A 24,232-nucleotide genomic window follows, 5' to 3' on the forward strand; every position below is an offset into this window, starting at 1 on the left:
TATAAAACATGAAAACCGTTTGCTTCTCAAGCAGAAGACTTCTGATTTAAGGAGAAATCCACCAATTTTTCAAATTGTCTGCGTTCAGAGTGGTTTGGTGCGAAACGCTCCATTCTACAGGGACTTTGTTCACAGTGATGGTGATAAGAACCAGACGTCTGAAGAGTTTAATGCCAAAAGGAAGTTATTACATTAGATGGTTATGAATGCGCTGCCTGATGTCTGTTTTCTACCATAGCTTTGAGATAAGATTCTGGCACAAAAGGTATTTTTAAAAGACATTCATTTACATTTATGGCATTTAACAGACCCTCTTATCCAGAGCGACTTGCAGTTAGATCATTTTACACAGGTAGGTGATGTTTATGTTAGGAGTCTTGCCCAAGGACTCTTACTAGCATAGTGTGGGGTACTGGCCCAGACGTGGGATTGAACCCAGGTCCACAGCATAGAAGGCAGAAGTGATACTCACTACTTTATACCAACCACCATTCATGGTGGAGATGTACATGCTGGGTGTTTAAGGCAGATTAGTACCCAAAGAAAACTTATTTTTACCACTATTTTACCATTATCAACATATTAAGACATGCAGGTTCACTGGTGGTTTTGGATAGTAAACAAACTGAGCATGTTTAAACATTGTGACCCCTGGTTCCCATCACCATCACTGTATCACTGTTTTTTTTTACAATGCATCATTTTACATCTAACCACTCTGACCAACTCGAAATGTTGAAAAATTGGTATGTGCCCCTTTACGACTTTCCTAACACAGGAAATACAAAAAAATAAAAATTAAAAAAAAAAAGTTGGACTTGGTCCATGCTCTAAATATATGTCTCAGCATGAGTTCAAGATCATTAGATATTACCAGGATAAAACAGAGTGTAAACAACACAGTCTTTTTTTCCTGTGTAACACCTAACGTCTGAAAATTTAGCTGCCAAGAGCAATGCCTTTACAGACTGAACATTTTTAAGCCTACATGGCCTGAAAGTGCTGCAAAACTGTCTTTGGATGTCCCTACTAGTCCCTCTTCTCTCTAACAAACATCGAGTTAAAGAGAGAGAACGAACAAATAAACACACAAAAATAAAACGACTCAGCCTTTTTCTCTCAGAGGCTTTAGGAATACAGTCTAAAACATTTTGGAATGTATCCCAGAATAAAGGAATGATTAAGCGAAAGAGGACACCACTGAGGAGAGGTGATTTGGTTTGATTCAGGCGAAGCTGGGGACTGACCGTGCGCCCTGGTCCAGGGAGCTGTTTAAATGAGGGAGATGCGGATGGGGATGCTGGGGGATTCCGTCCGTGGTGGTGAATGCTGGCTCACCAGGTGCTCCACTACTGTGTGTTTAGACATGTGCTTCATCAGATAGGTTTCCTACAGGGAGGAACACAGAACACAGTTTTAGGAACGCTGTATCTGTTCACTGGAGCTACCAGGTTAATGTTGCTAACAATTAAGAGAAGCTTACAGCCACCAGTTTAGCACACGGCTGAACAATTTTGGGAAAATATATAATTGTGATTTTTCAACACTGCTACTGTCCATTGCAGTTGTAAACTCCGCGCACATCCGTTTTTTTAGACGTGAGGCTTGAAGGCCAAAAGTGGTGAGCAAGAATGAAAAATCACACCCTTTAAATTGCGATTCTGATATATAAACGATTCATTCATTCCTTTTTATTTAACATTTTTGTAATTGCAATAATTATCAGTTTAAAGGTGACGCAGTTTTGCAAGTGACGGAAAATAAATAAATATGGATGACTGTGATCTATAAATATCAAATACATATCAAAATGTAGATAAAATGTATAAAAGCAAAAAGAATTATGAAGCACTCCTCATATATTTTGACTTTTTTTTTGGCTTCTTCTGTTATTTTTCATTCTAAAAGACTAAATACCATTTAAACGTGATCTAATTTCCCACCACCAGTTGTTTAGTAATCTCAAGAAAACTGGTTTATATGGTTTCTATATAGATACACTGTACTGTATCTATAAATGGACAGAAGTATGTTGCCTAGCTAAAAAACAACAGAAGCAACCTGAATGTATTGTTGTCCATGTTTATAGATGACAGTGTCAATTAGCATCAGAACCCATAAGCAACTCTATATGAAATGACTTCAAGACACAGTTGGAGAAAACTGAATATTTAGTTTGTATGATGCTGTATTGGCTTCTAGTACAGGGGGTTCACACTGCACATGTGTCTTGAGGCCCACAGTGCCTTTTTTCTATTGTTTTCAATAGGAGTGATATATTTTGTGTGCTGGGCATCTTAAGTTTTATGCTCACTATACTGCTGTTGTTTGAGTGGAGCACTCGGTGCACTCTGAGTTGCAAAAAGTTCACCTGGAAGTGGTCAAGTAGCCCACATGATTAACGTTCTGTCTATACTGACCAATCCAATCAAAAAATCAAAACTTGGTACTTAATGGTAAATCACTTTCTAAAATGGCAGGAATGACAGAGGCAGAAGCAGTTTCTCCTTAGAAGTGGTGGGTGATATCATGTCACGATACTTAGACATTTTCATGATGCACAACATGTAATACGATATTTTGACACAATACATTAGCATTACCACAAACATGTACTAACTGTATTGATATTTAATCAACATTTTACACACTGGATTGCACTAAAAATGCAATATGAAATATGCACTTGGTCAGCGTTCTTTAAGTACTGATACCCATGATGTGCTCGGAAAAGCATAATGTGCATCAAGATAAAATAATTTGTCATGATAACAATAAAATTTCATTGTATTGTCCACCTCTACTTTAAAGTCACAGCTATCACCATTGATAAAAACTGTAATTTTATATCGTAGCTAACTGACTCAAGCAGAAATATTCTATTGAAAGTGCGGATTCTAAACAACATCTCAATAAGATCAACAGATACCACATTTGTTTGTAAGTAGAACAGAATTTTTTTTAATTTGATTAAAAGGTTTCTGTAATTTTTGGGCATCGAAACAGGAAAAAATGTTGGAAGTAGTGAATCGAATCTGTGGGTAGAGAATTTAAATCAGATGTAGAAGTAATTTATTGTGTAATTAACTACATAATATATTCCTGATGACATTAAAGTAAGCCTGTAATGAAAATCAAATATAGCAAAACAAAAATATGGGTTAACAATACGTAGATATCACATGACTTTGCCGTAAGTTAGACTGTCTGACTGAAAGCACTGTTCAGTCAATCGATACCACTTTTGTTTCTAAGTAGAAAAGTTGTTTTGAAGGTAAAAGCCTGGCTGGACTTACTGAGGTGTACGCTCTGCCGCACATGCTGCAGCAGTAGGCCTTTGCGTTTTTGATGGCGTGAGCAGCTAAGTGGATCTGTAAAGAGGCGGAGTCGGAGTACGCGCGGTAGCAGTGGGAACACTTGTATGGCTTGTCTTTGTTGTGTGATCTCTGATGAGACTGCAAGGCAAGAAACACAGAGACTTGTTGTTTATTTCAACACAAATATTACAAAATATTACAAAAATTACTTCAACACAATAAATAAACAAATGTATTGCTGTTGCTGGAACAAAACCTCGTATCTCCAAAATGGTAACTTTACAGGAGAAGGAAAAAACATACTTTACTTAATGTAAGTCAATGGAACCAGAATTTTTACAAGTCATTTTTGGTCATTTCTTTTAGTCCATTCATTATAAAATTTGTAAACAATGTAGAGGGCAAGAAGTATTTTCAAATTTTGTCAAAAACTGAAAAACGACAAAAATGGAGATACGAGGTTTTGTTCCGACAGCAGCGATATGAGCTTTTAACATGTAGGCTTCTCATTCAGGCAATTATTCAGTGAGACTTGAAGGGGAATTCCACTGAAAGCTCAGTTACCAGTTACCAGCTCAGTTTCAAGTTATTACATGAAATGGTTATGAATGTGCCGAATGACGTTTGAGACAAAATCTAAAGTCTAAAAAAAAACTATCATAAAAAACTATTGGGGGTCGTTAGAAGGCAAAACTGTACCCAAAGAAAACATACAACAAAGAAAACATAATTTCAGATTTTACCATCATCAGCAAAACATAAAACTCAGAACACACATGTAGGTCCACTGTTTATTTCAGGTAGTAAATAAAATGGTTGTGTTTTGTTGTAAACATTGTGACCCCTGGTTCCAATCATCACCACTGTAAAGAGAATCTGAGCAGGTAAGTACAATGAACAATTTCATAACAAAACACTCTGAATGACTTTGTTTACATCCGAGTGATTTACTCATGCAGAAACTTTGGTGGAATTCCCCTTCAGTATTATCTGGTAACTACAGTAAATGATTCAGCAACAACTATGAAACTAATCTGCTTTATGTAGATATAAGACTGAGGAAGTACAGTGTGGACCCACATGCAAGTCCTTAGAGGTTAAAAGGGAACTCCACTGATTTTTGAAAATTTCTGCGTAGTTCAGTCATTGCAAACAAAGTTGTTCAGAGTGCTGATGATAGGAACCAGGGGTCTAAAGCAAATGTAGCCATTTTATTTACAATCCAAAACCACTAGGGGAAAAACACGTCTTTTTACATGTGAAGTTGTTAATGGTAAAACAGTGATAAACTGGAAAAAGTAAATTTTCTTTTATAAGTTTGCCTTAATATACTCTGCATGTACCTCTCTGTCAATAATGGATTTAATAAAAAAAGAAAAAAAAAAAAAATCACACCAAAACCTTCTCAAAACTATCATAAAACAATGTCTCTGACACCAGGCAGAATATCTGCAACCAATTCATGTAATAACTTTGTAAGAGAGTTTTTAGAGTCATTAAAATCTTCAGACGTCTGGTTCCTATCATCTCCACTGTGAACAATTCACTCTGTGTGTTTGTCTAGAACTGAGCATCTGTCCACATATTACTTTGAATGACGCTTTAACAATTTATTTATGCATTTTTTTTTAAATGGGTGGAATTCCCCTTTAAGAGGTTAATGCATGATTACAATGAGCTACATAATATATCATCTGAAATAACTTTCACTTTAGGAATATAAGGATAAAAACTGGCATCAACAGCATAAAGACAGCACTGCTTTAGCATTTCGCACACACCACACAATGAAAGCTGGTTTGTTAGGTCTTACCTGCAGATTGGAGAGCTGTGTAAAGGCTTTATCACAGCCTGGCTGAATACATTTATAAGGTCGGTCACCTGTATGAATTCTGCATAACGAGAAAAAATAGCCAATTAGCTCCAATTACTTTTAAATCACTTTTCAATCAACTGACCTGCAAACAATGTCTGTCTGACCTAGTGTGCTGCTGTAGGTGTGAGAGTTGGCGGAAGGATTTTTCGCAGTAGGAGCAGTGATAAGGCTTCACTCCGAGGTGGATGCGTAAATGCTGGGCCAGGTAGGAGGCGTTGGCGAAGGACTTTGTGCAGTGCGGACACTTGTGTGGCTTGGCCTCTGTGTGCGACTTCGAGTGAATCTGCATGTCTGACTTGGAGATGAACGTCAGCGGGCACACTTTACACCTGCGGAGAAGAACATGGGAGTTTAAAGGGACGGTTCAGTGAGAAATCTAATTTACAGGGTTTTCTCCTTCGCCCAAATGTAGCCCAGCAGGAAAGACAAGCTTGGTTTCTGAAGTTTGCTTATTTAGTTTTGCACTGGAGCTACAAGGAGCTAATTTTACTGGATGAAAATGTTGTTAATAATCTCAAATAGACTTGATGATGTGGTTTATGACACTATATGGCACCCTGTTATCAACAGACCTGCGAAATTGGCATTATGACTATAATAGGAACACCAGGGCAGGTTTTCTCTACGGCTACGTTCACATTACCAGGCTGAAGTGGCATAAATCTGATTTTCTGCCCTAATGTGACTCAGATCTGACCTTTTCAAATCCAAACTGAGCCACTTTCATGTGTGGTCCTAGATCAGATACGTATCCGATTCGTGGCCATGTGACCTTAATGTGACGCTCAGATCGGAATTCATGTGCTTTTTTTCCACTGCACGTGCGGCATCATTCAGCGTTACCATGGCAGCAGCGCCGAACAGAAGTTAAAGCCTGTAAACGGTGGAAAAGCAGCACATCTCACCTTTTTCTCCTTCGTCTCGCTCTAATAATGAAGCTGAGAGCTGATCAGAGTTAATTATCTTCTCAGTGAAGCTCGTTCTGCTCGTTAGTTTGTGCTGATGATTCACGTGATTCACTCACGTGACGTTACTGAGTAGGATGAGCTCATGCGAGTCATTTCAGGACGCTGGTTCGTTCACATTAATGACAGATTTGAGTCACTTTCCTAAACGAGTGTGAACCATCGTGTCAGAGAGATCGGATTTGAGCAAACAATCAGATTTGAGCAACGAGGCTTGTAATGTGAACGTAGCCTAAGAGAAAAATGAATGTCTGTGGTGAACAGGAATGATTTCCAAAGTTGATATGCTTTATCCTGTGCGCTCCACCACGATTATACACTAATGCAGGCTACTACTGCCAAAAAACTCTACTACACTGGAGAAAGCTTACTTGTCTGTGTGGGGTATTTTGGTGAGGTTGCCAGTCTTATGATACTTGTTTAATGTGTGGCAACACTTGCATTTCGGCTCCTTAACAACCTCGTAATTCAGAGGATCAGGCAACATTCAGAAGAAAAATGTTCAAGTGGCAATAAATATTGGGTTTAGAACCTTTTTGTTCACCACAGGGTGAAAGTTCATCACTTTAAGTAAGTATAATGTTTAGTATGAAACACCAGATCTGTGACACATTTGTAATCATCAGTGTTCTTACCTGTACGTTTTGCCCTCTTTGGCAGTGATGGTTACAGATGACTGGTCAGCTCCTGAGGCCAGAATAGGGTAGGGCACAACTAACAGAGGACCAGAGGTGTTTTCCGCCTTGATCTTTTTGCGGCCCCGTCCCACAGTTTTGGGGGCGGGTCCCAGCAGTCCTGCGAGTCCACCACTGGTTTTGATCGCCTCCATGCCCGGGCCACTGGCCAGTCCTGAGACGAGGTTTGTGGAAGGGGCCCCACCCTGGCGTACCTGGCTGCTGCTGGATGTAGGGGTTGCAGGGGTCATGGTGTCCGATGTGTTACTGTTTCCGCTACGAGACGACAGTGCTATACCTGACCAACAGAGACAAAGACAACTCCTGAAAAGCTCATACACACCAATCAGGCATTACATTATGACCACCTCCTTGTTTCTACGCTCATTGTCCATTTTATCAGCTCCACTTACTATATAGGTGCACTTTGTAGTTCTACAGTTACAGACTGTAGTCCATCTGTTTCTCTGCATACTTTGTTAGCCCCCTTTTACCCTGTTCTTCAGTGGTCAGGACCCCCATGGACCCTCACAGAGCAGGTTCTATTTGGGTGGTGGATCATTCTCAGCACTGCAGTAACACTGACGTGGTGGTGGCGTGTTAGTGTGTGTTGCGCTGGTCTGAGTGGATCAGACACAGCAGTGCTGCTGGAGTTTTTAAAACACCTCAGTGTCACTGCTGGACTGAGAATAGTCCACCAACCAAAAATATCCAGCCAACAGCGTCCTGTGGGCAGCGTCCTGTGACCACAGATGAAGGACTAGAGGATGACCAACACAAACTGTGCAGCAGCAGATGAGCTATTGTCTCTGACTTTACATCTGCAAGGTGGACTAACAAGGTAGGAGTGTGTAATAGAGTGGACAGTGAGTGGACACAGTGTTTAAAAACTCCAGCAGCACTGCTGAGAATGATCCACCACTAAACAAGTCTTAGATAACTGACTACATTTGAGATAAGGGAACTATCGCTTTAAAAGCTTTTTGAAGAGTTGGTTCACTTAAACATGAAACCGAATACATGTATGATTAGCAACAATAACACTGTCGGGATCAAAGAACAAGAAGGAAAAACTGAAATGCAAGTTTTTTGCATCCTTGCATCAAAATCTAAACATATCCTTCCTTCTGGCTATATTGGCAAGTTTGATAGCATTGCTGTGTTAATAACAGCGCAGTTACCTGACAGATGGTTCGCTCTTGATGGTTGGTCTATAATCTGTCGTAAATGCCAGTCCTCCCACAGTCCTCTAGCTTTTATGGCTGTCTTATCATCCAGATTCAGGTTTACATCACCAAGAATGCGTCCTGGGGGGAATGCAAAGGAAAAATAAGAATGATTTAGGCTTTTTAAACGCTTTAAATTATTATTATTAATCATAGTTACTACCATACTGTATGACAGTCCTGCTAGTCTAGATTCATCTGTGAAATCCTGGGCAAGTATACTTTTGTGAAATCTTTTAAAACATACATCTGGAATGGATCATAAATGTAGCGTATATATGTTTTAACCCTCCTAGTTCCTCTATGGCTTTATTGAAATGTGTCTTCATACATTTCCTTTAATTATTTCTCACTCAAAGCTCAATTAAACTGAGATTTAAGATCTAAAAATCTGAATTTTCAATCCATACCACATCTGTGTCAGGTAAGCAGAAAAGGAGAAACATTACTAAGTTTGCAGTAACATCATATTAATTTACTGTTGTCTTTTTATTATTTATACATTTTTCATGATACACAATATAGCACAACTTTTTCTGACATTTAAAAGTTGGAAAAGACAAAGTGGTACCCCATTTAAAAATACTATCAAAAACTATGAAAACATTGATTATTCAACATTTTACACTCTGTGCTGCACTAAATCCAATTAAACAGGACTAATTATGTACTCCTTGAGTCAAACGTGCAGTTGGGAAGTGTTTTTAAGTACTACTGTTATCCATAATATACTCAGAAAACCACACTGTGACATACTGTAACATAATTCATTACAATAACGATAAATATTGTCATACTGCCCAGCTCTAGTTTTAACGCTGAGCTTAGTAGTAACTAAATATTCACTCCTCCCTCTAAGATATTGCAAAAATCTAATATTGTGATACTTATTTTTATGAAATTATCTAGATATGTCACAATATTTATTTTTTTCAGACATCTGATCAGTTGGAACTGAGAAAAAAGAACCAGAAAATATATCAAAAACGGTGAATACAATGATTTTTATTCAGCATTTTGCTTTCTGTGCTGCACTAAATCCAGTTAAACTGGACTAATTTTGCTCCCTTTAGAAAAGCAGACTGTATTATACAGTGACATAATTTACCATGACAAAGATATATATTAACATATTGCACAGCCCTATTGTAAACCAATGGAAGCCACATAGAAAACACAAAAAAGACCAAAAAACTTACTAAACTAAATCACTGCTGCGATTTAAACTCAAAACATGAAGTTTCAGCCTCAGTGAGACTCAGCAGCTGCCAAAACGTCTGTTGATGCTGCTGTCGTGTCAGTTAGCCAGTCATTCAAAACAGCTGCATATTAAAAAATAAATAATGGCTTCAAGTATTCAGTGTTATTCAGTTTAACTTGTGCTCTCTCTTCTATCCCGGATATTTTTATTCCACAGAAAAAGGCATCGCAAGTTGCTGTTTCCACAGCAGCGGGTTTATAGTTATTAGTTCTGAACATGTTATTGTCACTTTAAAGCAACGTACACATTAGACAAGACATGACATTATGGATGTGATGCAGCCAAATTTTGTAAAATTATATTACTGTTAACTAAGTAAATATTTTGCGCACATTAAGTACAAACTTAAGCAAAACCAGTGCAACCCAGTCCAGGAGCTCTCTTTTATATTTTTTATTTATAAGTTTTATTCAATATTTCACGTTTAATGGGAACACTGATAATTTATTAAATGAAAAGACAAGGAATTATAACTTTATTCTCTATATTAAGTAGCTTTCTTAGTCATTAAGGAATTATCTACAGCTATGTTTGTCACCCTGGACACATTTACCACATCTTATTTTTAATATTTTCCTGCAAATTAGCTGAAATCTGTGAAGCTGTAGAGTAGAAGCATCTTAATAATTTTTTTTTTATTAATGTATCTATATCTTTTGAATGGTAGTGTATTTTTCTATGATATGAATTTGATAAAAAGTCATTGGTTGCGTTTACATGCAGTTAATAATCTGATAACTGCAGAAAATCAGTTTTTGTCAGTAATCCGATCAACACGTTTACATGCACTTGAGTAATCAGATAATGGGGAAACTCCAGGTCTACTTGAGTCAGACAGTAATCAGATTTCTGTTTGCAACCACCAAAAAAACTCACAGAAGAAGACGTGACGTAAACGTAACTCAACACTCAAACTTAATGCTGCGGCTTTTTTTTAAACATCGCGCCACTTTACCTGAAAACATGAACACACATCATCCAGAAGATGAAGAAAATGTAAATCTCGTATTTCATGTTTGGTTTCAGTGTCGCTCCAAAAGTGTTCTGCTGCGTCTAGCGACATCCACAGTCTGATCTCGTGATTACGCAGACTGAGAAATCCGAGTAAGAGTTTACATGCACTGAGAAATCTGATTACTGAGCAAAAATCCAGCTCTCTTTATCTGATTTCTTAATCGGATTTCTAGATTGTAGTATGGTGTTTACATGACCATTTGAATAATCGGATAACTCATGATCGGATTATTGAGTGCATGTATACGCACTCATTGTGTTTAGTCTTATTTTGCAGAAAGAAAAACCATCGTTTACATTTTTTTCAAAATTTCAATCATTTTTGACACTGAAGAAATAAAAACTCCAAAGTGCAGACACACAGCTGTTATTAGAGAACGCAAATTATGTAATAATTTAATTACAAAAGCATAATTATATAACGTAAATCAAAAATAGCAAGACAAGAGTTAAAGAAGAGTTAAATGTGTGGTGATGCTGCAGGACAGACCCTTCTGGTGCAGCCTGAAGTGACCGATCTGTGTACACTGTGTGGACGTGTACCTGCGACAGTGCTGGAGGCTGGCCGGGCGTGCAGGGCGATGTCAGGCTGAGTGGGGCTGTGGGGATGAAGCCCAGGCATCTGCTGGATTTTGGGCACCTGCATGCTGTGCTGACCACCTTCTGTAGGCGTGGGGGGCACCAGCAGGGGCTGCTGGGATGGGACTGAAGTGGGCGGCAGATGTGGAGGCCTGATCTTCTCTGCCATCAGCTGCTCTTTGATCTTGTTGATTAGGACAAGGTTGTCCAGCTGAGAACAGTGAGAGAAACGTTCAGTACGCCAGTATCTGAATAACAAGACCTGCCGTGACTTCTGCCTGTGGACTCTACTGGCCAATCGGTGCTAATAAAAAAAAATCAAGCGAGGAACAAAAGCTATGATGCTACTTTGAGTTGGTATTCAAATTCCTCAGCATATCCTGATACAGAGTGAACAGTCTAGTATCCAGTATTGGACATTTAGCATAATTATATTGAATACAGTGTCTTTCATTACAGACTTCATCTTAAAGAAATCAGGCAGAGAAAAATCGCATTTGCAGTTTTCCTTTTACCCCAAATGTAATCAAACAGTTCTGCACTAGAGCTACAAGGCTAATGTAGCTAACAAGTAATGAAAGCCTATGGTCACCAGTCAGCACTGTGCAGACTGCACGCCTCATCATCCTACTTTCCTCGGATGGCGCTGAGTTTTTAAAGTAAGCTCAAACAAACTTGCTTGTGTGGTTTCTGACACTGTATGATGAGCTTCAAAATGGCTGTGACTGATGTTTTTAGCTTTAAGACATACTTCTGTCCATTTTTATACATGACAGCATGTGACACAGTGTCAGAAACCACAGGAGCCTCTTCGAGAGCTCCTCACTACTCTATCTTGTTTGAAGCCAGTATTATTCTCATGAAAATGATAAATACTGGGACCGATCTTGAATTAATTAAAATGACTAAAAATTAATGTTTTTTTATATATATTTTATATCCCATTACCGCAACACAGAAAGGTTTAAACAATCCTTTTGTATCTAGTCCTCAGACTAAGTGTTTTAAAGCGATAGTGTTCCGCAATTTAGTCACATTACCAGAACACAGACAGCCAGTGAGGTTTTTCTTTTTACTTGTGCAGACATTACTAAACATTCTGTTGTTCTGGTTCACATCCTTACAGGTTACAAGGAAAATGTTAAAATAAATAAGTTAAAAAATCGAGATTCACTACATTCAATACACACAAATACAAACTCATTTCTTTCTACTTAAAAAGCAAAAAACAATGACACACATGGACACGCTGCCGTAATGAGAATTAGGGTAAACATGCCAAAACTACGGAAGTCCGGAGAGGCCAGGAGCTGTTGCTATAATTTTCTGGATTGATATCTTGAGATAACAAGATAAATAATTTGGTATTTCAAGATAACAATTTTGTTATCCTAAGATAACAAAATACGTAACTTGTTATTATTTCAAGACAATAATAACAAGATAAATAACTCGTCATCTGAAGATAACAACTGTTATCTTGAGATTACAAGACAACTAACTTGTTATCTTAAAATAGCAACTTCTGTTTTCTCGAGATAACAAGTCACTTGTTATTTCAAGATAACAGTTTTGTTATCTTGAGATAACAAGATAATTAACCCATCTCAAAATAACAATCCAGAAAATTATAACTACCTCATGGCTTCTTTGGACTTCAGTACAAAACAGCTCCCACTGATCATATGAATGTTTTTATCTGCAGGACGTTTACGACACTCGAATGTTTCTGGGCATGTTGTGAGGCATGACTGTTTCGTGGGTGACGTTTTAGTTTGCACAATGCTTATTGGGGGGATAACAGCTTACCTTAGCCTCACACAGACACCTGACATGATTGGTCAGCTTTTGGGGTTCGGACAAAACTGATTTTTTTCCAATTTGTTCCCTTGAAGAAAATAAACTCAGGGAAAAAGTAGATCTGTTTTGAGAATAAATTTGAGGTGAATGAGATTTTGAACCAAGAGCTGCTTTTCCCTCATTCATGATGAATGCTAAGTCCAAAGCCTTGTTCCGGACCACTGCTGATGTTTGTCTTTTTCAGCTTTTCAAGTGCCATTACTTTGTGCTCTGACAGTGAAATATTCAGTAAATAAAGATCCGTACCTGACCAGGCATCGTGGGAGGTGGAGGCCAGAAGTATGGGTTATTAAACCGTGGCTCGGCCATGCTGGAAAAAACACAGAAGAAGTCACAGTCACACTCCGTTAAGGCTGTTCACCAAATCCAGTCACACAGTTCTGTAAGTGTGCGTTTGTGGGCCCACAGTTCAGTTCACTCCTATAACTCACAGATTAGCTTCATATTAGTTACCATGTGTCTTAATTCATTGTAGCTACTGAATAATAAGCCGTCAGTAGGGCTGCTCAATATGCTGCTTGTTAACTTTTATTGCGATTGATAGCGCGATCGGCCTTTGCAATCTGGAGATGGAGAAAGGCTGAAATATGCAAATTAGCCCTCTATCCAATCAGTGTTTTTTACCGTGTGCTGTGAGAGTCCAGACGAATCTCAGTTCCAGATTAATGTTGCTGTTTTGATCAAAGTATTCAGGTAATCTTACAAAAGTAAATTCGTTTGCAGGCCAATCTTAAACCATGTGTACCAGTGGTTTACATTCACATTCACCAGTGTAATATAATCATAATATGTAGCCATATAATTGCAATTAGGCCAGTCACAATTACTATAGAATCACTTTATCACAGTTATTTAAGCTGATCGCAATTATTTTCCAGTCATTAGTCTCACTATCATAATCATACTAAATTACAATACACAATGTGAAGTAGATGCATTTTTATCAGTTGGGTTGAGACACAACAAAAGAAAGCAGGAAACATATTTACTGAGTCAAGTTATGGGTCCTACAGAAACAACACAAGTTCTAATCTTTAGCTGGGTGCTAATCCTTAACACAGTTAGGAGAAAGTTAGTATGAATAATCCTGCGTGTGACTGTGTGCATGCAGTGTAGTATATCATTTCACACCAGCTACGATGTAAAGCTAATTTAGCTGCTTTAAATTTGTACTTTAATAGCTGCATAAAAAAGACATTTGATATTTCTTGATCAAGACAAACTAGGATTGTGTCTAGCATTTCATAGAAAAACTACTTTCCTTTAATTTTTTTTAATAAAAGAGTTTGATGCAATATGTAAACATTCATTGTATTGGTTTCAAGACACACCAGTCCATACAGACCATATATGGGAACTAAGCTGCAAAAACAGCTCGTTTTGAATTCATTTTTTCTGTGATGTCACAAAAACCAACACATTTACACACACACACACACACACACACACACATATATATATATATATATATATATGTTGGAAAATGGTCATGCAAAAATGAATTATGGCTGCTTTTGTTACATAAAAATGCACAAATGTAGGATGGAAGTCCTTTAATAATAATAATAATAATAATAATAATAATAACAATAACAACAACAACAACAATAATCAGCCTAAAATTTCAGAGATCAAAGGCAATAATTTGCCTTTTCTTTAAAAGGGGGAAAGGCACTGAAATCATATACTGCACATTTCATGATGAATGGACCAAAAGAAACGGCCCAAAATTACTTGGAAAAAAAGTCTGGTTCCATTGACTTACATTAAAAGTAAAGTATGTTTTTCCTTCTCCTGTAAAGTTACCATTTTGGAGATACGAGATTTTGTTCCGACAGCTGCAATATATTATTACGTGCATATATCAAAACTAAAAATCAATGTTAATGTAATATTTTAATGCATTTTTATAAAATCTATATTCTTAATGTACTATAAATAAAAAAAATCAAGTGTATTAAATATTCTATACTTCAGTCCCTTCATTGGGAAACATGTCAGTATGCAGCTGTGATCATTCAGTCCTGCCTGATATCTTTAGCTCTCATTTCCTCTGTGCACTTTTACTGAAAACACACAACTCACCACACTGAGAGGAACGGCTGATTGTCTGGACAGTCTAGATGCAGTTCTATGTCCTCAAAGAGAGCGTATTATGAGTGTGAGTGTGTAGCTTGTATAGAGCATTATGTGAACTGAAACTCGCATTCAAATCTCCTCTCAGCATGATGGGCAGTCAAAAGAAGACGAGGACTGAAGAGCTTCAGAGCTTCAGCTCTGTATGGAATGCATATATAGCAGTTACAGAAGACTGAAATGCCCTAATGAATATAGGAAATTTGAGGTGTAGATCTCTGACCTCACAGTGGCCCAGTTCAGCTACAGCTCTTTGGGAAGCGATCTAATGTATCTAATCACAAAATCTGACTTGAACAGCAGAATTATTTTTACAGAATACTCTGAACTCACAGAGGAAACAGCGCACACTCACACTGTGTGAGGTGATGTTGTTAGCTCTGTATTTCCTCCTGTGGGGTGACAGAGTGTTTAAGAAGTTTCAGCATGACTGTCTACTTTTAGATGCTCAGCTTAAATGAAGTGCTTCAATTAAAAATAGGTTATTATAGAAGTAATACTGGCTCAATGTGGTAATACTGGTCTCAGTGTGGTACTGGAAAAGAAATCTCTAGAAAACTGACTGAGAATTTTATTTTAGTAAATATTTTTGTGAATATCATCATAATCTGTTCTAAGATTCCCAACTACATATATGCATTTTTACAGCCTATAAGAAACACATTTAAGACATTTACAGAATATCAGCAGGGCTCAATTACAGGATTTGAATGATTAATCAAGTAATCTGGTTTTCTTGTTGTCTGTTTGTTTATTTTTAAAGGCAGTACAGCAAAAATAGGCTAACTGAACTATAACTATGCAGAGCCTTTTAAGTATTCCTGAATACTTTACTGAAAAGGATAACTGGAGGCCTCTGAAAATATTTTATATAACTAATAATAATCATAATAATAATAATAATAATAAGTTACATTTTTATAGCGCCTTTCACAATCCCAAGGTCGCTTCATGGAACGAAGGGGAAAAAAAGACTAAGCAGTGAAGAAGGAAGAAAAATGCTCATGAAAGAGAAAATATTGTAATATTTTTTATATTTTAATATAAATAAAACACTATGTGGCAAAAAAATAAATAAGAATACATGTGATTTAATATATGCATTATAAAGGTATCTGCAGGCATCAGCTTATTCAATTTAATGCATTTAAAGTCATTTTTCATGACATTTTGAGAAATCTTTAATGCTGCTTTGAACCAGTCATTTCATAAACTTGTGCATATTATTATGCAGCTGTGTTTACTGCAGAAGTCTTCACTTTATAAGCAGCCTGTGCACCTCTACTACGTTAATGCTAATTTATGGTATGGTATTATATAGTTACTGTGAGAATTCAATGTTTTCTTAGCGCCATGTTGGCAGTGTTCACTTCCCACGCCTGGTTTAATGGTACTAAGGCCAGCTGACATTTGAAGTATTTGATACTTCAACACATTAACAGACGTGCAATCGGCAACTTTTGGTAAAGCTTAACTCCCTGATTACTGGAGTAGCCTGTTAGCCGTCTGCCGAGCAGTTCAGCCTAGACGTTATTAAACAAATCCAAATATAAAGCAAATGTAAAACTATATGCATTAGTGCGATCTTTTGGATTTTCTGGAGTGTAGAGAATCTCTCTCCCCTCCATCATGGACTTCTACACCACAGGCTGCATCCGCAAAGCCACCAGCATTGTGGACGACCCCATCCATCCCTCACACAGACTTTTCTCACGGCTTCCGTGTGGCAGAAGGTACCGGAGTATCGGTTCCATCACTGCCAGACTCTGCAACAGCTTTGTTCCGCAAGCAATCAGGTTTTTGAACTTACAATGACTGAACTGAAAGCCCCCCCTCACACACATACTCTACACTCACACACACACACACACTCACATTCTACACTCACACACTCTCCTGTTTTGGTGCTCTTTTGCACTGTCTGGAACTTCTAATACAGTGTTTACACTTTGTTTACTCAAGTACTGTGTATATCCTACCTCAGTAACGGCTGTGTTTATGTATGTTATCTAACTCTGTTTACTCACAGATCACAGCATGTTAAATAATCTTTGCACCTTATTTCACAACCCTACCTCATGCTCAGAAATGAGTGCTGTGTCGGCGCTGCACTGTCCTGTCTGTTTACTGTGTCTAATGTCTGTTTTATTTATCGTATTTTTTGTTTCTAGTCTAATGTTTTGCACACTTACGACTGCACGCTGCACTTTGTACTGTTCCTTGTTGCACCTTGTTGTTTCTCGGAGGAACGCAATTTCACTCCACTGTGTACTTGCATATAGATGGAATGACAATAAAAGCCTCTTGACTTGACTTGACTTGCGGAACATGGCCTTATGATGATCCTGTTTACCAGTTAAACTGCTAGCTAATAACTGATTAATCGGGAATGTGCATTAATTAATCAATTCATTTTTTTAGACTGTTTTATTTGAGTACTCATCACAGCCTAAACATATTTAATAGTTGTTCAGATGTGGTCAGAAAGAGGCGTGACGTCTGTTAAGAAGTCATACGAGCTGAGCAGAGCCACAAACTGCGTTACTGAGAATATGGCTGACATAGTAACCACAGAGCAAAAAGGAAATGATATAATAGTGCAAGTACGTGTAAAACAGAGCAGCTTCACTATAAGCTAATTCCAGCTCTTCAGACCCAAAAAGTCACGATCTGGCGATAACAAAGTAATTGATACAGTTACTTCCATGTTTCATAAGAGGGGAAAAGCTTTTCCCAGCTAAACATGTCATATATACCGAAATGAAGCAGTGCCTGACAAGCAGAGCCCCTCCTGGTCTTCAAGGCCCAATTCATGACCCTACAAACACGACTGAAGCTTCTGAGCCAATAAAGGGCCATGCCGGCAGTGAGATCGGCAGAAAAAAGAGCCAAAAGGGTTTCCTACTCTGTGCATTCAATATATTTACACGAAACAAGTCAACAAATAATACAGGCTCATACGTACAAAGGAACATCTTACCCTCTCAGTTTCTTCAGGAAGTGAAACAGACACCCATAGCCATCATTAAGGAAATATTTCACAAAGTCTGGGGTTCATATGCCTGGACATATCAACTTTATTATTTTTGGCTGGTGAGAATGAACCGCTCTGTGCAGACCCTTAGTCAAACAGACTTCAGCCCAGCTAGCACTGCCAAAACATGCACAGCACAGTGTTGTAGGAAAAAAAAAACATAATGCAAGAAAATTATATTCCTAAAATAATCACACTGTGTGGAAAGACTTCTACAGGGCCCGGCTGTTTGTCAGTGAAAGGTTAATCGGTGCAGGGAGGTCTGCCTTTGTGACCGTCGGGCACATAACAGGCTGCATGAATCAGTTTCCAAGACCACAATGTAAGTTGTAAAACTATCGTTCTGTGTGGTCATAAAAGGGTGTTTTATATTTCGACATACATTAAAGACATTTCTATGCATATTTTAGTGCACATGAGATCTGCAGATACTGTGTTCTGGGAATTCGACCAATTTTTCGAATTTTCCACAATAATTTAGTCTTTTGGATGTAAAGTAGTCGCAGAGTGGTTTGATGTGAAATGGTTCACTGTAGAGAAACTTGCCGACTTGGATTCTTTAGAGTGGTGGTGATGGGAACCAGTGGCTCCTAACCATAACATCCAGCGAACCTGCACGTGTCTGAGTTTTTATATGAAATGTTGATGATGGTGAAATAAAAGTCTGAAAAGGCAAGTGTTCTTTGGGGACTACTGTACCTTGCATGTACCTCTCTGTTATGAATGGATTTTAAAACATATGTTTTAAGCTAAAACCTTCTTAAAATGATCATAAAAGAATGTTTCAGTATTAGCAGTGCATCCAGAACCCTTTCACTTAATAACGTCCTATGAGGAAGTTTTTAAGGCATTGAAGTCTTCAGACTTCTGGTTTCCATCACGATCAGCCCAGTCTGGATGAGTCTGTTTACGTCTTGACCATTAAATTATGCAGAACATTTGGAAAATTTGTGCAATTCCCCTTTAAATGTGTAAGATCTGGGGCTGAACCATACTGACAAATTTACATATCACAATATAGTCATCTGCAAAAGTTTGAACACCCCCAGTCACCCAACATGTTTTGTTAATTTTCTAAGTGAAGAAAAGTTAATGCACCCTCTACAGAGAACCCACTTAAATATGGCATTTTAGACAAATTTGTTGTGCATAATATTGGAAACTTTTGCACAGGCCACACGTTTTTTGACCAAAACGTTCAATTCAGCAATTAAACAGTAATTGTGCACTAAAATATACGGAAGTGTGTTCTCTGTAGAGGATGTGTTCACTTACTTTCTCCTAGAAAATCAACACAACATTTAATTTGACTACAGGCTACTAAACTTTTCCCAAATACATCACAGTATCAGATGAGATATAAGTTAGCCTTAGTAAATTTGAAAAAAAGGCCACAAGCACCTTAGATGTGTTACACCTTTTATCATAAATATAATCATTATCTATCAATTATATCACTATACATCACACTAAAACTGAAAATATCACAATATGTCAATAGCACTGTTTAGAAGTACAAATAGTATATCTCTCATCCTAAATAAGGTTATTATTTGTCCTAGATTAAAAGAAATATGAAAATATGCATATACTAACAATTACATAAATCATTAAAAAGTGTAATATAATGTAAAACAAATAAATTAAAAAGCAGAAATGCAAACAAACCCACCCAGTGCAGTATTACACTAGTAATCACACCTGAAAGATCCACTTAACTAGAACTAGAGGCGGACAATAAGGCAAAATGTATTGTCAACACTTCAGGAAGTTTTTTATGACACGATGTGTCACAATATTTATTTCTTCTGACATCTGATAAGTTAGAACAGATAAAGTAGTGCCACGTTTCAAAAATACTACCAAAACTATGAATCCAACTACTTGTATTCAACATTTCACACACTGTGCTGCACTAAATAAGCTCTTTTTCATCAAACATGCAGCTGGAAAGTGATTAAGTTCTGATGATGTCCATGATACGCTCAGAAAAGCATCTATCATCATACTGCCCAGTACTACCTACGACAGAAATATCCTACTATTATTACAAACTATAAACACAAAATCTGGATTAAAAATGGCATTAAGACTACATGGAGCTCCAGCATCACCATCTTCTGCTTCTATAGGCCTGTAAGCATTTTATTTTACAATACAATGCATTTCAAACTCTAAGTGGAACATTTTAAAGCACACTGACCGCACAGTGGCCTCTCGATTAGCAGTTAGACTTATTTAGGCTGTTAAACCATATAAAGCAATGACGACACTGTTCAGCATCTGTCTTTGTGAACTCAGTGGACGAAGACGAGCTCAAACTATTCTGGCTTAAAACTCAAAACACTGCACACTTAAAAAAGACGGTTCCTCAAGGGTTCTTTAGTAAAGGCAATGATTCTATTTATGAATGAATGAATCATTTTTTGCATGCTTAAATGGTTCTTCAGATTGATGGAAAATGTGTTGTGCATGGTTCTATACAGAACCTTTTTGAAAAAGGTTCTATGTAGCACCAAATAAGCATTCTTCTGTTGTTACAAGCTTGACATTGTAGTAATAGGAGAACCTATTTTGGTGCTATGCAGAACCATTTTCTGTCTTCCTCTACAACACATTCACCATCTATCTGAAGAACCATCTCACCATGCAAAGAACCATGTAAGCATGCAAACTGTTCTACATAGCACCAAAAAGGGGTTTTCTATTGTTACAAGCTTGACATCTTAACAATAGCAGAATGCTTTTTGGTGCTAGGTAAAACCATTTTCAAAAATGTTCTGTATAGAACCATATACAACCCATTCTCCACCAATCTGAGGAACATCTCGCCATGCAAAGAACCATTTAAGCATGCAAACTGATCTTTATAGCATCAAAAATGGTTCTTATATTGTTACAACCTTGACATTATAACAATAGCAGAATGCTTTATGGTGCTAGATAGAACCATTTTCAAAAAGGTTCTGTATAGAACCATATACAGCCCATTCTCCACCAATCTGAGGAACCATTTCACCACGCAAAGAACCATTTAAGCATGAAATAGTTCTAAATAGCACGAAAAAGAGTTCTTCTGTTGTTAGAAGCTTGACATCACAATAATAGAAGAACCACTGCTCGTGCTATGTAGAACTATTTTCAAAAAGGTTCTATATAGAACCATAAAATATATTCTCCATCAATCTATAGAACAATTTCAGGATGCAAAGAACCATTTTAGCATGAAATGGTTCTTTATAGCACCAAAAGATGTTCTTCTGTTGTTACAAGCTTGACATCACAATAATAGAAGAACCCTTGTCGGTGCTCGGCAGAACTATTTTCAAAAAGGTTCTATATAGAACCATATACAACCCATTCTCCATCAATCTGAGGAACCATTTCACCACGCAAAGAACCAATTAAGCATGAAATGCTTCTTAATGGCACCAAAATGGGTTCTTCTATTGTTACAAGCTTGACACCCTAACAATAGCAGAACACTTTTGGTGCTATGTAGAACCATTTTCAAACAGGTTCTCCACATAAAACACATTCTTCACCAATCTGAAGAACCAATTTCACCACGCAAAGAATCATTTGAGCATGCAAAAGGTTCTACAGAGAACTCCTGGTTCTAAGCAGAACCGCCGGTTTCACTAAAGAACCTGAAGAAGCATCTTCTTTTAAGTGTGTTTAGAGCCTAAATAAGAGCACGAGCGTCCGTTTGCACGTCCTTTAATGTCGCTGATGAAAAGCGAGATAAAAGTTGGGCTACTTAACTTTTGTCTTTTAATCTCACGGCATCCTTTGAAGTCATTCCCGACGAGCCGAGGCGCTTCTGTGTCTTTTAACCCCCCTCCCCAAAAAATAAACTTGCGAATCGACTGCATTTATTTCACGAAGAGACACGAAAAAGCGATCAGAAAAAAAAAGAAAGAAAACAAATCCCCCCACGGACCCCCTCGCTCACCCTCTCTCTCTCCTTCTCCCCGCAGCCTCTCCCACATTCTCAGACAGTTTTATTAAAAAAATCAGACAAAAGGAAAACAAAAATGGCAGCCTGTCTTATTTTTATAAGGACAAGGCGCCATATTCTGCAGATCCCGAAATTTGCACGCCGAAAACACGAAGCCTGCGAGGCGGAGCGGTTCGGGGAATATCGTGGAAAAAACACGATTAGCATGAAGAGCAGGAATGATTGTTTACTTAGATCTGCAGGTTTGAATAGCCCGGCTCGAAGAGGGGAAAAAAAAGAGAGACAGAAAAAAAAACCGAGACTTCCTACAACAATCATGCCGTAGAGAGCAGCGGCGGCGGGTCGGGAGCAGCGGCAGACCGTCTCGCCGCGCTTCAGCCCTCCGCACCGCAGCCTCTCCACGGCGGCGGGAGAGCAGCCTCGCCGCGGTCTCCTTCTCCGCCATGCCGCCTCCAAACCACCGCTTTAGATTTTTTTTTTTATTTTGAACTTTTTGCTCACTCGGCTCTCCGAGCTCGAACTCCGCACAACGCAGCGCCGAGCACGCCGGAAAACAAACGCCAAAGACAGCAGAAAAGAGCAGATGGTGTACATACCCGCACCCGTCGACCCCGAAAACGCGGGGTTTATTTCCTATTTTTAAATTAAAGCTTAAGATGTTCTTTCCAGCCTGCCTTCGGTGCCAGATCAGACCTTCCGGGTCGCCTAGTGTTCACTTCTGGGTGCTGCAGGCTGGTCAGGATCAGCTCACATCTGCACGAAAAACACAGAAAAACCGCACAACGAGGAGACAAAGATGATCTACCTGCGGCCGCTGCGCGCTGATCTTTCCCACATGAGTAAAACGAGATATATTCAGTCGCTGCCAAACACAGATATCAGTGTTCATCCTAAGTGAAGCGCTTCAGTAGTAAAAATAGCTCATTTTGAAGCAGGGCTGGGGAGCTGAGGGTCAGAGTCCAGCACAGTTTGGTCATCTCCCTGCTCTAACACACTTAAGTAAACCTGGTAACTAATGATGGGTTGAATCAGGAGGGCTTGAGCAGGAAAATCACCAAACTGTGCTGGAATCCGGCCCCCAGGACCGGAGCTCCCTACCCCTGTTTTAAAGCATGATTATTATTATTATTATTATTATTATTATTATTATGCACTGTCGTTTCCAACTCTTGGTGACCAAATGGACAGCGTTTCTCCAGAATATCCTATTTTCTATTTGGGCCTTCAGGCTTCTAAATGGCTGGTTCATGTTTCCTCTGATTGTATTGGTTCATTGTAGCTGGTCGTCCTCTTTCTCTTTTACCTTCAGCTCTTCCAAACATAATGATCTTTTCCAATGAATCGGTTGATCTCAGAATATGTCCGAAATACAACCCCATTTCCAAAAAAAAGTTGGGACGGGGGCATGTTTACCACTCTTCACCTCTTAAGTCTTCTGTAATCATTTGGGAACTGAGGAGACACTGCTCTAGTTTAGAAAGTGAAACGTTTTCCCATTCTTGTTTGATATAGGATTTCAGCTGCTCAACAGTTCGGGTTCTCCTTTGTCGTATTTTTCATTTTATAATGTGCCAAATGTTATCAGTGGCTGACAGGTCTGGACTGCAGGCAGGGTAGTTTGGCACCTGGATGCTTTTACTACAGAGCCATGCGGCTGCAATACATGCAGAATGTGGTTTGACATTGTCTTGCTTAAATAACCAAGGCCTTCCCTGAAAAGGACGTTGTCTGGATGGCAGCATATGTTGCCAAAACATGTATGTATCGTTCAGCATTAATGGTGCCTTCACAGATGTGCAGGTCACCCATGCCATGTGCACTAATGCATCCCTATAACATCACGGATGCTGGCTTTTGAATTGTACCCTGATAACAAGCTGAGTGGTCTTTAGCCCAAAGGACTTAGTGTCCATGATTTCCAAAAAGAATTTCAAATGTTGATTTGTCAGACAACACTTTTCCACTTCACCTCAGTCCATCTTAAATGAGCTCAGGCCCAGAGAAGGTGGCAGCATTTCTGGATCCTGTTTATATACGGTTTCTTCTTTGCGTTTTAGAGTTTTAACTTGCATTTGTGGATGCAGTGATGAACTGTGTTCACAGACAGTAGTTGTCATTAGTGTCTCTGAGCCCATGCAGTGATTTCCACTACAGAATCATGTCTGTTTTTAATGCAGTGCCGCCTGAGGGCCCAAAGATCACGGCCAGCAAATACTGGTTTTTGACCTTGTCCCTTGCATACAGAGTTTTCTCCAGATTCTCTGAAGATGTTATGTACCATAGATTATGAAAAGCAAAAGTTCTTTACTATTTAATGTTGAGAAACGTT

At 38.4% G+C, this 24,232-nt stretch overlaps 1 protein-coding gene across 5 annotated transcripts; it reads right to left on the reverse strand.

Annotated features, from left to right (window-relative positions):
* Positions 1 to 131: 131 nt before the first annotated feature.
* Positions 132 to 22,834, reverse strand: znf362a (zinc finger protein 362a). Of its 5 annotated transcripts, none has more exons than XM_036559151.1 (9): positions 22,709 to 22,834; positions 13,019 to 13,082; positions 10,877 to 11,123; positions 8,014 to 8,139; positions 6,794 to 7,130; positions 5,298 to 5,522; positions 5,131 to 5,209; positions 3,297 to 3,455; positions 132 to 1,389 (listed from the first exon to the last, which is right to left on the reverse strand). In XM_036559151.1, the coding sequence occupies exons 1-9, from the start codon at positions 22,738 to 22,740 to the stop codon at positions 1,273 to 1,275; spliced, it is 1,386 nt and encodes a 461-aa protein (XP_036415044.1). In that variant the 5' UTR covers positions 22,741 to 22,834; the 3' UTR covers positions 132 to 1,272. The 5 variants fall into 5 exon arrangements, with proteins under 5 accessions (XP_036415044.1, XP_036415046.1, XP_036415047.1 ...); XM_036559153.1 differs by lacking the exon at positions 22,709 to 22,834 and adding an exon at positions 22,500 to 22,681; XM_036559154.1 differs by lacking the exon at positions 22,709 to 22,834 and adding an exon at positions 21,898 to 22,449.
* Positions 22,835 to 24,232: the final 1,398 nt, after the last annotated feature.

Source organism: Colossoma macropomum, unplaced genomic scaffold (genome assembly GCF_904425465.1).
Source record: "Colossoma macropomum unplaced genomic scaffold, Colossoma_macropomum, whole genome shotgun sequence".
Lineage (NCBI taxonomy): Eukaryota > Metazoa > Chordata > Actinopteri > Characiformes > Serrasalmidae > Colossoma > Colossoma macropomum.

What these genes read in the sequence shown, in the direction of transcription:
- znf362a (XM_036559150.1), bottom strand. Translation starts at nt 21,744, where the DNA reads ATGACTTCAAAGGATGCCGTGAGATTAAAAGACAAAAG. An exon ending in AAAGAGGGCAAAACGTACAG is followed by an intron (nt 5,523 to 6,793) that starts GTAAGAACACTG and finishes TCTTCTCCGCAG; the next exon opens with GTGTAAAGTGTGCCCGCTGA. An exon ending in CACCTACAGCAGCACACTAG is followed by an intron (nt 5,210 to 5,297) that starts GTCAGACAGACA and finishes CTCGTTATGCAG; the next exon opens with AATTCATACAGGTGACCGAC.